This window comes from Bos indicus, chromosome 13, assembly GCF_029378745.1.
Source record: "Bos indicus isolate NIAB-ARS_2022 breed Sahiwal x Tharparkar chromosome 13, NIAB-ARS_B.indTharparkar_mat_pri_1.0, whole genome shotgun sequence".
Classification (NCBI taxonomy): Eukaryota; Metazoa; Chordata; class Mammalia; order Artiodactyla; family Bovidae; genus Bos; species Bos indicus.
Genome location: NC_091772.1, coordinates 16,020,455 through 16,034,372, shown reverse-complemented (window position 1 = coordinate 16,034,372; position 13,918 = coordinate 16,020,455). Strand labels below are relative to the sequence as shown.

The 13,918-nt window shown below is 48.9% G+C and overlaps 1 protein-coding gene across 1 annotated transcript in view; it reads right to left on the bottom strand.

The window, feature by feature from the left end:
- Positions 1–8,690: 8,690 nt before the first annotated feature.
- The window catches only part of ITIH5 (inter-alpha-trypsin inhibitor heavy chain 5), an 84,293-nt gene continuing 79,065 nt past the window's right edge, over positions 8,691–13,918 (bottom strand). Inside the window, exon 14 of the mRNA XM_070800759.1 lies at positions 8,691–13,075. Within this exon, the coding sequence (XP_070656860.1) occupies positions 12,786–13,075 (290 nt within the window). The 3' untranslated portion in view covers positions 8,691–12,785. The remainder of the gene's footprint in view (positions 13,076–13,918) is intronic.

Sequence of the window (13,918 nt, the reverse complement as noted above, 5' to 3'; positions counted from 1 at the left end):
CTGAAGACTTGGGGATCAAGCACACAAGTACTGGTTTTACCCAGCAGGGCGGCCGCCCCATCTCCAGGCCTAGAAAAAGAACCCTGGGGTGTTTCTTAGGCGGGCTTCTCACTGGCCTCCCTTCCAGCCTCTGGTCACCTACTGTGGTTCCAGCGCAGCCCTTCTGGACTCCGGCCCTTCTGCTCCCCCTCCAGCAGGGTCCTTCCTGGCCATGCGCTCTCCCCACACCCCCACCAGCCCCGCAGACCCCATTTGTCACCAGACCAGCGCTGAGCAGCCTGACCTGAGCACAGTCAGCCTCTCGCTGCCCCTCTGGAAGTGCAGAAAGCCCCTCCCTGGACCCCCAGCAGCCTGCCTCGCCCATCCCTCCGGCTGTCTGCTCTCCCTGTGATGCTAAAGTTTCCGGGCCAGGCGGGGAGCAGGCGGGGGTGGGGAAAGTGCCCGGGGTTTATCAGGGTTCATCTGACTGTCTCACAGCAGGCGCCGCGCTGCCAGCATCCGTGCGACTTGGGTTTCAACCGTTTGCTCCGCTGGACACCTCGCCGCCCCCTCGTCTCCGCGCATAATAAGCCTCATTCTTTCCACAGCAGCGGCCCCCGGGACCTCCCGCGCGGGGACCCCGGCTCTGCGGGACCTGCTCGAGGCTCTTCTCGCCTTTCTGCAGTCAGTTCAGCGGAAACCCGAGCCGTCGGGCAGGGGAGCCCAGCCTGGCTCCTGCTGGGGGTGAGAACGCCGCCGGGCCTCCCAGACTCTGTGGCCAAGGGCGGGTCGGCGGTTCTCAGCTTCCACCGTGACCCCAGAAGCAAGAAAGAACAGGCTCCCCTCTCTTGACCTTGCAGAGAGGGCTTGGGAACCTTTAGTCTAAATGTGAAAGTCCCACGGAGGAAAGGAGTTGCAGAGCTGGTGGGAAAACACAATTCTAAGTATTTTTCTTTGTTTGTTTTTGTTTTTTTTCTTTGATATTTTTATTTATTCAATTTATTTTTAGCCAGTTATGACATTAGCAAGGAGATCAAACCAGTCCGTCCTAAAGGAAATCAACCCTGAATATTCACTGGAAGGACTGATGCTGAAGCTGAAGCTCCAATAGTTGGGCCACCTGATGCGAAGATCCAACTCATTGGAAAAGGCCCTGATGCTGGGAAGGATTGAAGGCAGGAGGAGAAGGGGGCAACAGAGGATGAGATGGTTGGATGGCATCAGTGAGTCAGTGGACATGAGTTTGAGCAAGCTCTGGGAGGTAGTGAAGGACAGGGAAGCTTGGCGTGCTGCAGTTCATGGGGTGGCAGAGTCGGAGATGACTTAGCGACTGAACAACAACTTAACATTGTAGATAAAAGAGAATACAACAAAAGGGTCTGTAAGTACAATTTGACATTCAAAATCCTTAATATCCATTATTTATCAGTCTCTTCAATGCCCCCCCCCCCCCCCCAGCCCACAGCAGGGGTTTGTCATACTGGCGCATCTTGGCTCAATATTAACTCCGACTAATAGTAACTGCTGTTAACCAGAAAAATGAAAGACTTTTCATAATATAAAAATTGGATTTTGTGATTCAAAACTTATATTGTCTCCTTTGAGCATCAGTAGTTATATTTGATACTTTTTTTTCTCTAGAATTAAGCACTGCTCCCTCAAAGGGACCGGCAGTTGGGAGCAGACCAGGGTAGGGAGGGTCATTTAAGGACCCGTCCTGGATGAATCAGGGTGAAATCAGAGCACCAGGCACTCAGGCTTGACTGGAGTTTGACACTTGCACGTGACTGCAAGCGGCCTTCTGCTTTGAAGAGCTTTAGTAAAACATTAACCTAGAAGTGAGCTTCTTTTTTTTTGGAGAGGGGGAGGGAAACAGATTTCATATTTTAGCTTTCCTATTTGATCACGTGCTCAGAAGTGCCCTTGACTCCAAAGATGTTAAACATGAAGGTGTGTGATCTGTAGGCTTATTCTGTACAGGCTATTGATCCACTTGGTTTTTAATTGCATGTATGTTAGACAGATTTCTATGTGAATATACATGACATAATACATCACTCGTTTCATTAATAACAGCTGTAAACTGAGGTATTAATTAATATGCCCTTGGTGGCTGTTTTCTTTTTTTAGGTCTTTTTTTTTTCCCCAATGTGGACCATTTTAAAAGTCTGTATTGAATTTCTTACAGTATTGCTTGTTTTATGTTTTGGTTTTTGGCCTCGAGGCATGTGGGATCTTAGCTTCCCGACCAGGGATTGAACCCGTACCCCCTGCACTGAAAAGCAAAGTCTCAAGCCACTGAAAGTCCTCTGATGGTCCTTTGCTGCTGCTGCTACTGCTAAGTTGCTTCAGTCGTGTCCGACTCTGCGCAACCCATAGATGGCAGCCCACCAGGCTCCCCCGTCCGTGGGACTCTCCAGGCAAGAACACTGGAGTGGGTTGCCATTTCCTTCTCCAATGCATGAAAGTGAAAAGTGAAAGTGAAGTCGCTCAGTAGTGTCCGACTCTTTGCGACCCCATGGACTGAAGCCTACCAGGCTCCTCCGTCCATGATGGTTCTTTAGTAGTATCTAAAGAAAAGATGGCCAGTTCTTAGTATCTATTGTTATTAGTAACAATAGATATTGTTACTAATAATCTATTGTACTATGTATTATCTATTGTTACTAATTATCTATTGTTATTAGTAACAATATATTGTTACTAATTATCTATTGTTTCTTAGTATCTTTATTGTTATTAGAAAGCGGTAACATCCTGTACATGCAACTTCGAATTTCTGTGAATGCTGCTGCTGCTGCTAAGTCGCATTACTCGTGTCCAACTCTGTGCGACCCCATAGATGACAGCCCACCAGGCTCCCCCGTCCCTGGGATTCTCCAGGCAAGAACACTGGAGTGGGTTGCCATTTCCTTAAATTCATAAAAGTAAAATGAAAGAAAAATCTAGCTGTTGTGACCTGTCAAGAGGCTTTTGGTTCTCTAATGAGTGGCAAGTTGCAGCCACACTTCTCCAGCCTTTCCCCACTCGTCCTCTGGACTCTAGGACGGAGGTGCCCGTAGCAGAAACAGCTATGGGTGACGATGGGCACGGGCAAGCGGATCAGGCAGTGGCGATAGGACCTAAATGCCCTCATGGGTCTCAGGCCGTGTGGTGGGGGTGGGGGGGAGTAACCCAGGCAACGGGCAGAGAAGCAAGAGGGGGCGAGGTGGAAAGAGAAGCCAGCGCTTGCCAGCAGGACCTGCGGAGAGCCTCATCCAATTGTTCATGGCCCACGTGATCCGCCTGATGAAGGATGTGCACGTGAGGTTGGGCAGGGACCTGGGAGACTTCCTTCCCAGGTCTTTGACCTCCGGGCCGGGGGAGTACTCCCAGGAGAGCACCTCCCACAGTCCACTTCTCCAGCCACAGACTCTGATCTGAGTCTGTGTCGGCTCTTTGGTTTCTTCCTCTCTGCGTGTCAGCCTTGCTTATCGCCTCTGTGGGCATGCCGCTGAGTGTCTGACAGAGAAAAGGGAGGTTCCCAGTGCTTCCACCGCCTCAGCCTGAGTCTCTCTCCACCAGGCTCATTAATCACGTCAAGGGCTGCATTGTCTGCGCCTCTCCCAAGGAAGACGAGTGACATTTAACAGCCACCAGATGTATACATGAGTCCTGTCTCCATTTCTGTCAATTTAAGTGGCTGGGGGGTGGGGCGGGACCCCCTCTCCAGAGGGCTCTCCTCGCCCCAACTCCCCAGATGTGTGTCTATGACCTTCGCACAGAGGGCAATTTGTTTCAGGGAGCTACTTGACTGCGAGATATTTTCTAAGATGTCGTTTCTAAAGAACAGAGAGAAAGATGAACTTGGAGCAACTCTGTATCTCCAGCCCATATAATTCCCAGCCCACTTCAAGCCCAGACCGGCGGCAAAAGCCGTGAAAAGCCCTTTCCATGAAAGGGACACCGGCTTTTAGAGAGAAAAAGCAATCTTGAAACCAGTGCATTCAGAGACATGTAGAAGAGCCCCCCTTCCCCAGCCTTACTTCTTGCCCTGTGATGCTCAGCCGATACACACAGGTGGGATCCTGCTCCCGTGGTCCAGCGTCCTGGCAGTCTGTGGAAGCTGCTCCCGATTGGTCCAGAGCATCTCAGGATCATGAGAAGAGCAGAGTTCCTGCATCCAGACTAAGCCCAGATATTAGCGCTGTGATGAGGGCTGGTCAGGCCATCTCCCTGAAATTTTAGTTCCTTTACACAATTTATTTCCTTGCCTTTATAATGTTTTTATTATGAATGTTATTGTATAAAATACTCCTAGACGTTTCCCCCTTCTTTCCTCACCTGTTCTGTACAACCCAGATCGAATGCCAGCACCTCTTCTACCCAGGTGTCTTCTTTTTAAAACCCCTTCCCACCCGCATTTTTTCCCTGAATCTTTTAAGGGCAGACTGCTGCCTGTGTTTGTAACTAATTACATACAAAGTTATCTCTAGGGCAGGCTAGGGAGGGCCCTCTGTCCCCTCCATATGGTTAGCGCCCACTTCCATGAGTCCAACGAATGAATAAGTGAATGTACTTGCTTTGAAGCATTTTCTCTTCTGGGAAATTTTCAGGAACAATTTAAAGTGTTATTGTCTTTCAATAATATACACAATTTTATCCTATATTTTCATCACAAGGTCTTAAAGTCTTATTAAATTTTCTAGGCCAGGCCAATGAAGAGATCAAAAGGATAAATAGTTACTTCCAACTTAGGAGAACATTTAGTTTATAGAATATTCCTAGAATCCTGCCTTTTCCAAAAGCAAATACACTAGGTTGGAGCTGAGCCTTCAGACATACTGTTTCTGCTTTCCCCTGGAAAGTTTGTTTCCTTTATAACATTCCGTAACAGGTAGATGGGTTATGTTATCTTCAGGAGGAAGGATCCTAGCGCCTGAGAAGACTTTGGGCAGGAAATGTCCCAGATGGAGCAGTGTGTGTCTACCATACAGACATTTATTCACACTCAAGTTATCTGCAATGCTGTATTTTCTACATCACCCCATACATTTCAAACAAAGTGTATTCATTTCAAAAAATCATACACATTTAGGATGCATTTTGTACTTATACTACAATGAAGTGACTTAATTGATGCATTGATAAACTTAGGACCTGCGATTTTCATCTTTTTATATGTAGACATTCCCAGTGAGCAATCAGGACATGGATTCTTCTCTTACACAAACACAGCTGTTGTTTTGAAAAAATAATATGGTTAACAGAGAATTTTCAGGAAGAACTCTGTGTCAATAAAAATAAATGTTGAATTGGTCTAGGAAATGTACCAAAGACACACACACACACACACACACACACACGCACACATGAACACACATAGACCTTTCCACCTTTATTTGCAACAATCAAAATTTTAAAATATTGTGCCAGAACTTCTTCCCGTCCTTCCAAATCTCAAATCTCTCTAATATATATACAGACACTTTGAATATGGCTTCCTTGATGGCCCAGTTGGTAAAGAATCTGCCTGCAATGCAGATGTGGGTTCAATCTCTGGGTTGGGAAGCTCCCTTGGAGGAGGAAATGGCAACCCACTCAAGTATTCTTGCCTGGGAAATCCCATGGACGGAGGAGCCTGGTGAGCTACAGTCCATCATGTTGAAAAGAGTCAGATAAGACTTAGTGACTAAACCACCAACCACTTTGAACATGGAAAGTTTGTTTTTACTCCTGAATTTGAGCTGATGCCAGAATAACAGAAGGGAAGTGTTCTCAATTTCCACGTCAGGTCAGATGCTGAGACCAAGAAGTGAGACTGTGAACGGGGAGTGGGGACTATAAAGGACCAGTATGGGGACTTGCCTGGTGGTCCTGGGGTTAGGACTCTGCACGTCCACTGCAGGGCCACTGCAAAGGGTCTGATTGCTGGTCAGAGAAAGCCACATGGCTTGGCCAAAAAACAGAAAAAAAAATTAAAAAGGACCAGTATGACCTTGGGGAACATCCACAGGTTGGTAGGAGGAAAGACAAGTAGCAAAGGAGACTAGGAAGAAATTCTAATCAGCTAAGAGAAACAATGGGATCTAACATTTTAAAAAAGAGGAAGAGGTCGACATGGTCACATGGTAGAGTCTGGAGATACCCATCACAGGAACTGGACATCAGAAGCAGTAACGTGACATGTAAGACAAGGTTTAATGAATGTGGTGAAGACAGAAGTTAAATTTGATGACAAGCAACAGACTGCTGCTGCTGCTGCTAAGTCGCTTCAGTCGTGTCCAAATCTGTGCGACCCCAGAGATGGCAGCCCACCAGGCTCCCCCGTCCCTTGGATTCTCCAGGCAAGAACACTGGAGTGGGTTGCCATTTCCTTCTCTGATGCATGAAAGTGAAAAGTGAAAGGGAACTCCAGGAGGTGTAAAAGAGGGTTCAGGACTTCCCAGTGGTCCAGTGGTTAAGACCTCGTCTTCCAACACAGGGGTGCAGGTTGGATCCCTGGTCGGAGGGCTAAGATCCCACATGCCTCGTGGCCAAAAAACCAAAACACAAAACAGAAGTAATATTGTAACAAATTTAAAAAAAATCTTAATAAAAGAGGATTCAAACACTGACCTCTAGCACAAGCTTGACAGTGAAATAAGAGACCAGCAGGAAGCCCCGCGGAGCCCGGCCAGCGACAAGCACTGGAGGAGACTTCTGGAAGGGTGCCCAAGAGGGAAGAGCCTCTGGGAGTAAGAGTCTAGAGATTCTAGAAAGACAAGGAGTCACTGAGACAAGCGCGCGGAGGGAGCGAGAAGAATGGAGCCCAGAAGAAGGCGGACCATTACACGGGGAGATGGAGATGTGATGAGACACAGCAATAACGGAGGGAGCACCCGATACAGTTTCCTTGGCATAAAAGGGGGCAAATTTCTGTGGAGAACTGTGGAGTGAGGAAGTCTAGAAAGCTGAAGCAGAACACAGGCGCCATGGAGGCCGATGCGCTTCAAGGAAAACAGATTAAGTTTTGCTAAAGGCCAGCAGGAACCGGCTGGTTGAAGGGACCTATGGCAGAACTCTGTGATTTCCCGGTGCATCGATACCTGGGGCCACAAGTGAAGGATGCGGGGCTGGAGACAGACCCAGTCGGGTTGCAGGGAGAGAGGAGTCTGCAGGTTCACCCAGCATCATCCACCATGGGGTCTCAGTAACCCCCGAATCTACAGGGCACCGGTCAAAACTGACTGAAACTGAACGGAGTATGAAGATGACTTCAGGTCATAAGCTGTCCCCAGCTGCTTAACATTACAGAAAAGATATTTCCTGTGGGAGCCTCTGAATATGCACTTCTTCCTTGCAGCTGAATACACTCCATCTTTGGAATGTTTTCCCCACCTCCTTCCTCCCTTCACAACTGGGCCTCTGCAGAGTTCTCTGGCAGGATTTCCAAGCCGTCAGAAGATAAAGATTATGGGATCTGAGCATGTTACCTTGTTCAGTCCCTTCATTAGAGACGAAGCCGGAGCCAAAGCCGGGAGAGGTTGATTTCATGCGCTTGAGATAAGGAGTTGGCTGGTTTTCTGTTTAACACAGCCTCCCAGTGATGTCTCACTCCTTCGGTAGGTCTGCTCTGGTTCTGATTCAGAATCTAACATCTAAGCAAGATCTGGCAGGACCTCAGGAACTGGAGGTAGCAATGCCAGAACCACAATCGACAAATGCCCTGAGCCAGTGTTAGAAGTACTGAGCAAGGTGATGGGCAATTTGGGCAGGCGAATGACCCAAGAAGGCGATAAAAGGGTTGGGATGCCCACACCCCTGGAAGGTAAGGGACTGACGCTTAAGGCACTTCTCTATGAATTTGACTGTTTTATAAAAGGTCAGAGATGGCTGATATACATTGGCTGTTCCATATAGCAGGTTGCCCTGTTTCCACATGATTCTTCCAGCGTCAAGTCACTTGCTCGATTTACATATATTTCTATGGAATTCAGAAATTCTTACAAACAGTGTGGTTAGAATCAACAAGTTTTATTCTCTCTAGTCATTTCCCCTCAAAACAAATACACCAGGGTGTTGTTTGTTTTTAGATGTTATAATTTTACAAATTTTTTGTGGAAGGAAAATGCTTCTTGAAGGTGAACTAGCTCGTGCCCTACTTGTTATTTCAAACTGAACAGAATAAATATTTAAAGTCACAATTCTAAGTGTTTGCTTAGCTGTGTTGTTTTATTTGCTGTTTACTTTAGTTGGATCATGCATGAATGGTTCCAAGAGTCCTGTGGATTTAGTAATAACATTGTTTGTATACATTCAGGGCAGCTTGAAAGAAAGAAAAGGAATTCGCATCTTAAATGAGTCAGCGTCTCAGTCAGCTCAGGTTGCTCTATCAAGAACACCATAGGGGCTTCCCTAGTGGTTGAAGATCCACCTGCCAATGCAGGTGACACGGTCCGATCCCCGAGCTGGGAAGATCCCACATGCCTCAGAGCAACGAAGCCCATGCACCGCAACTACTGAGCCTGTGCTCTAGAGCTCCCAAGCTGCAGCTACTGAAGCCCACACGCCCCAGACCCTGTGCTCCGCAACAAGAGAAACTACCACGGTGAGAAGCCCGCACACCACAGTGAAGGGAGACCCCGCTTGCCACAACTAGAGAAAGCCTGCTCGCAGCAATGAAGAACATGCACAGCCAAAAATAAACAAATACATCTTAAAAAAAAAAAGAAAGAATGCCATAGACAATGTGGCTTAGACAACTGACATTTATTTCTCCCAATTTTGGAGGCTGGGAAATCCAAGATCAAGGTGCCAGCTGACTCGGTGTCTGATGAGAGCCCAGTTCTTGATTTTAGAAGGTGTTCCTTCTAGTGCTCACAGGGTGGAGAACAGAAAAATCATCTCATGTCTCACTAATCCCGTCACAAAGGGCTTCCCTGGTGGCTCTGGTAAAAAATCTGTCTTCAATGCAAGAGACTCAGGTTCGATCCCTGGCCCGGGAAGATCCCCTGGAGAAGGAAATGGCAACCCACTCCAGTACCCTTGGCTGGAGAATCCCATGGACAGAGGAGCCTGGTGGGCTACAGTCCATGGGATCACAAGGGTCGGGCGCAACTGAGCGACTAAACCACCAGCCACCAATCCCATCACAAGGGCCCCGTCCTCCCGCCCTCCAGCATCCCCCCTTCCTTCCCCAGCGCCCCACCTCCTAGTGCCATCACCCTGGGGTTTGATTTAGGCTTCAGCATATGAATTTGGAGGGACACAGACTTTCTGCCCATAGCATTCAGCACAGTCAAGATTCAAATGTAAAGAAAATGAAACCTGTCCCTAGTCCACCTGCGGGGACACATGATTCAACTAAGGATCTAATGTTTCATCTGATAGAAACAGAGATGATCTCTCCCATTCCAGAGACCAGCACTAATGCTCCCTAGGGTGATGGAGGTTCAGGAAGGGTTGTCCTCCTGACACATATGCCCTGGATCCTAAACTAGTAAACCAGCGAAAAGGCAAACAGAAGAAAAAGCATCTAATGAGTACAGAACTTCAGTCCGTTTTATTCAGGGAATGTGAAACTACATCTACTACTACTACTAAGTCACTTCAGTCGTGTCCGACTCTGTGCGACCCCAGGGACTGCAGCCTACCAGGCTTCTCCATCCATGAGATTCTCCAGGCAAGAACACTGGAGTGGGTTGCCATTTCCTTCTCCAATGCAAGTGGAAACTGAAAGTGAAGTCACTCAGTCGTGTTCGACTCTTAGCGACCCCATGGACTGCAGCCTACCAGGCTCCTCCGTCCATGGGATTTTGCGGGCAACAGTACTGGAGACCCTTAAAGACAACACATGGAGATGCCTCTCTTTTTCAGATGAGGGTGGGGATTAGGAACCCAGGGGTGGATACTTTCTAGAGAGCCCAGCCTAGCAACAGTTAGGACTCATGGACATTAGTGATGTCGTAACTTGAGGTTTAAACCCTCATTATCACAACAGACTTCTCAAGCTCATTGAACTGCTCATTGAGTATCCCTGACCCCAACTTATTTTTACATGCTCAAGGACAATAAATGATTGTCCAGACAACGATATTGTGTCAAAGCTAATGAATGCATTCTGGAGACTCAGCCTGGTCCTGCTCTAGGTCTTGTATGATGTGGGGGAAACCGCCCACCTGCCTCCATGTCCCCCCCAGAACAGAATCCCTCCTTGCCACTGCATTTACAGTAAGTCCTCTACATACAGACCTGCAAGTTGTGAGCTTGTGTGCCTTCAAAGATTCACACGTGCTTCTGTATGCCAGCTGTACTACTGTGCTTTTCAAGGTACTATTCTGTAAGATTAAAAATGTCTCATTTCTTTAAAAATTAGTTTTAAAATTAATTTTATTGGAGTATAGTTGCTTTATTTTTTGTGTTGGTTTTTTATGTATTATTTGCATGAAAAGCATTATAAATCTATTACAGTACAGTCCTATACAGCCGACTGTGTAGGTTGGGTACCTGGGCTAACTTTGTCGGACTCACCTGGACTGATGAACAAACTGGACTTACAAATGCCCTCTCAGGATGGAACTCGTTTGTACATAGGGGGCTTAAGTTTATTTGAAAAGATCTTGCTCTTCACGACACACCTGACCAACAGAAAATATGACATTTTTTCAATCAAGTTTAAAAGAAAAAAAAACCTGAAGTATGACTTTGGTGTGGAGTTGGGGGCCCATAAATCTCATAGTCTCTGGCTGAAACAGAAAATGTCCTGGTACATACTTTTTGCAAAAAAAAAAAAAAGATATACAATGGAAGAGAAGAAAGAAAAGTGGGATATGTCTAAAGTAAAAATGTTAAAATGAAAGTTTAACCTAATACTTTTACAAAATGGATTTTTTTTTCCCCCTGAATAGGAGAGTAAGGGAGGGGCGTCTCATTGTAGTAGCTAGTCCTGAAGGAATAGCTTCTCGTCTTGTCTGCAGCTGAGGCCACGCCTGGAACACAGAGCCTGGAACACAACCCTGGGGCCACAGGGTCGTCTGCCCAGCTGGGGCTGAGGTCTACAGAACAGGAAGGACCCTGCAGAGCCTGCCCAGGCCCCTGCTGGCCCGCCTCCTGCTCCTTCTCTCCCTCTGAAATATGGAATCAGCTGTCGGCAGCCTGGACTGGTGCGCTCACACCGCGGGCACGACAATAGGCAGCTGAGTTGAGTCAAAAATAACAGCTGCCTGCTCTGGTCTGGTGGGTTCCCAGAGTGGAGAGGCACGGAGACTCTGAGACACAACCGACCACCGCCCCCAGCCCCCAGCCCCCGGCTCAGCCCGGCACTACATTCACCTCCTGCAGTCGCCTGGTCCACAGAAACACGGGCAGGTCAATTTGCTGCTCACATGTTTCCCACGGGAGGGCCAAGATGATAAACAATTTTCTTAACTCTGATTTCTCTCCAAGTGCTTCCGGCTTCCACATGGCACGGAAGTTCTAGAGTCACTCCCTCCTGGACGGGACCTCCATGAAACCAGCACAAAAGCCTTTATTCTATTCAGTCTGCCATTAAGATATTCCATTTCTCTGACCCAAGTCTTTCCTCCCTCGCTGTTGGCTGGCAGGCCCTCTGTGTCCATGTGTGCTCCAACTGCTGTGAGGGTCAGACTTACAGGATGACCTCTGTGGTCCAGAGAAGACCAAGCAGAGCACACGCTGGGGGCAAGAAAAGAGATCCCAAGACCACTACCCACCTCCCAGCCCCTTGATGTCGCAGCAGGCTTCACAGCTCCCCTGAGGAGGGTGACGTCACTGACTTCTGAGATCACCCCCGACCCCTGATTGTAACCTGTCCTGACAGAATCAGATCTGTCCCCAGCCCCTCGCTCATACTGACTTCCAGCCTCTCGGTCTGGGATGTGGGCCCCTTAGATCTGTAAGTCCATCGTCCATACTTCCTGCTGAGAGTTTGATCCCTGTAGGTCGGCTCTGTGCTGATCCAATCCCTCCCCCTCCCAGTTCTGCCGGAGCCTGCCTCATCACCTCCTGGGGACCTCGAGCGAACCAGGCTGGAAGCAGGACCAGGCTGGAAGAGCCAAGTGGAAGATTCATCATGCAGCTGGCCGGCACTCCAGCTCCGAGACGGGCCAGTGAAATACTCCCACGTGGGCCGCGCTGTGTATTATCAGCTTTCCGGAATAAATAGAATCTCACCAGCAAAAGACAAGGGGTTTACAGAGCCTGTTAGAGGAATGTTGGTATCTGGAATGCAGCGTTTCTATTTTGAATTGATTTTTTTTAAATGAAAACAAATTTTCAAGGGCAAGACATCACGGCAGAAGAAAATCCTCTGCTAAAGCCAGGTCAAGTGGTTTACAATGATCCGGTCTGCGTGCTGTGTGCAATACCAGGGGGTGGTGAGGCCAGGGAAAGGCTCCCCTGAGGCAGAGGTTGGCCACATGTCTGGAGGACGCAGCCAGGCTAGGAGGAGAGATCCCTAAGCATTAGTATGAGGCGCAGAGAAGAGTGCCCAAACTTGGCCATTTCCACAAAGAAAACAGACCAGACCTTCCTTCATCAGTCACCTTAGGGTCAGCGGTGAGATGGACAAGCCAGCTGGGACAAGATAGAGACTTGCTTTTAGCTGTGACTGGTCCCTTGGTGCCACCATCTTTCACTACTGGAGATGAGGGAGGGGGAGGAGAGGGGGAAAATCCCATCCTCCCTTCAAGGTCCTGACCCCACTCTCATTTCAAGCAGATGGCAGACCTCCCCGCCACTAGGGCTGAGGTCAGGGTGCTGGCTACCAGCCAAGAACCAGACCACGGGGTCCCCTGCCATGCACTCCTGCGTCACGGCTGCTGCTGTCAGAGTCCCCGGGAGAGGCCCGGGCCGAAGGCGGTCTCGGAGTCGAAAGGATGGGCCGCCAGGTAGCCCTTGTACTCCCCGTCGATCAGGCCGGCAGCGTTGTTCCGGGCAAACCAGCAGTCCACCTGCTCCTCCCCGTTGTAGATCCTCCTCTGCTTCCAGACCACCGGGACCTGGCGACCTTTCACCTCAAGGACGGCCTCAGACCTCTCTCCTGCCTCGGGAACCGGAGGATGGGCAGGGCTCTTGCTGAGCCCTATGAGTCTGGCCTCCTGGTTCAGGAATTGACCTGAGAGGGCACAAAAGACATCAGGTCTAGGTCAAGCGCAAGCAATGCGGTTGAACAACATCTAATTTTGATTTGGGGGCTGGTGACCGACATATGCCCAGGTGTGACCCAGAGGAAGGAGATTATGACATCATTGTCAAGGTGATGCCTGCGATCCTGGGCTGGACCCCCCCAGAGGCACCTGCACCAGTGTCCGGAGGGATGTAGGGAGGAGAGACCTGAGGCTCATCTCAGCCTCCACTTCTGGGAGCCAACACAGGAAAGATGCCCCGCCTGCAAACAGATTCCCGGGGGGCGGGGGGCATCCCTGGTGGTCTAGCAGCTAAGACTCCGCGCTCCCAATGCAGGGAGCCTGGGGTCGATCCCTGGTCAGGGAACTAGATCCCAAATGCTGCCATTAAGACCTGGTGCAGCTAAATAAATATTTAAATAAACAAAACCAGGGGCTTCCCTGGTGGCTCAGTGGTAAAGAATCCGCCTGCCGATGCAGGAGACATTGGTTTAATCCCGGATCCAGGAAGATCCCACATACCTCGGACCAAGTAAGCCTGTGCTCCACAACTATTGAGGCTGTGCTCTAAAGCCCGGGAGCCGCAACTCCCGTAGCCCACTCTCCCTACAGCCTGTGCTCGGCCACAAGGGAAACCATTGCAATCAGAAGCCTGAGCACTGCAACTAGTGAGTAGCCCCTGCTCACTGTAACTAGAGAAAAGCCCAAGCAGCAACGAAGACCCAACGCAGCCAAAAATAAACATTTAAAAATTATAAAATAAAAACACAGATACCCAGTCTCCTACTGAGGCAGGAGGACAAGATGGGGGTGAACAAATAGAGAAGGAGGGT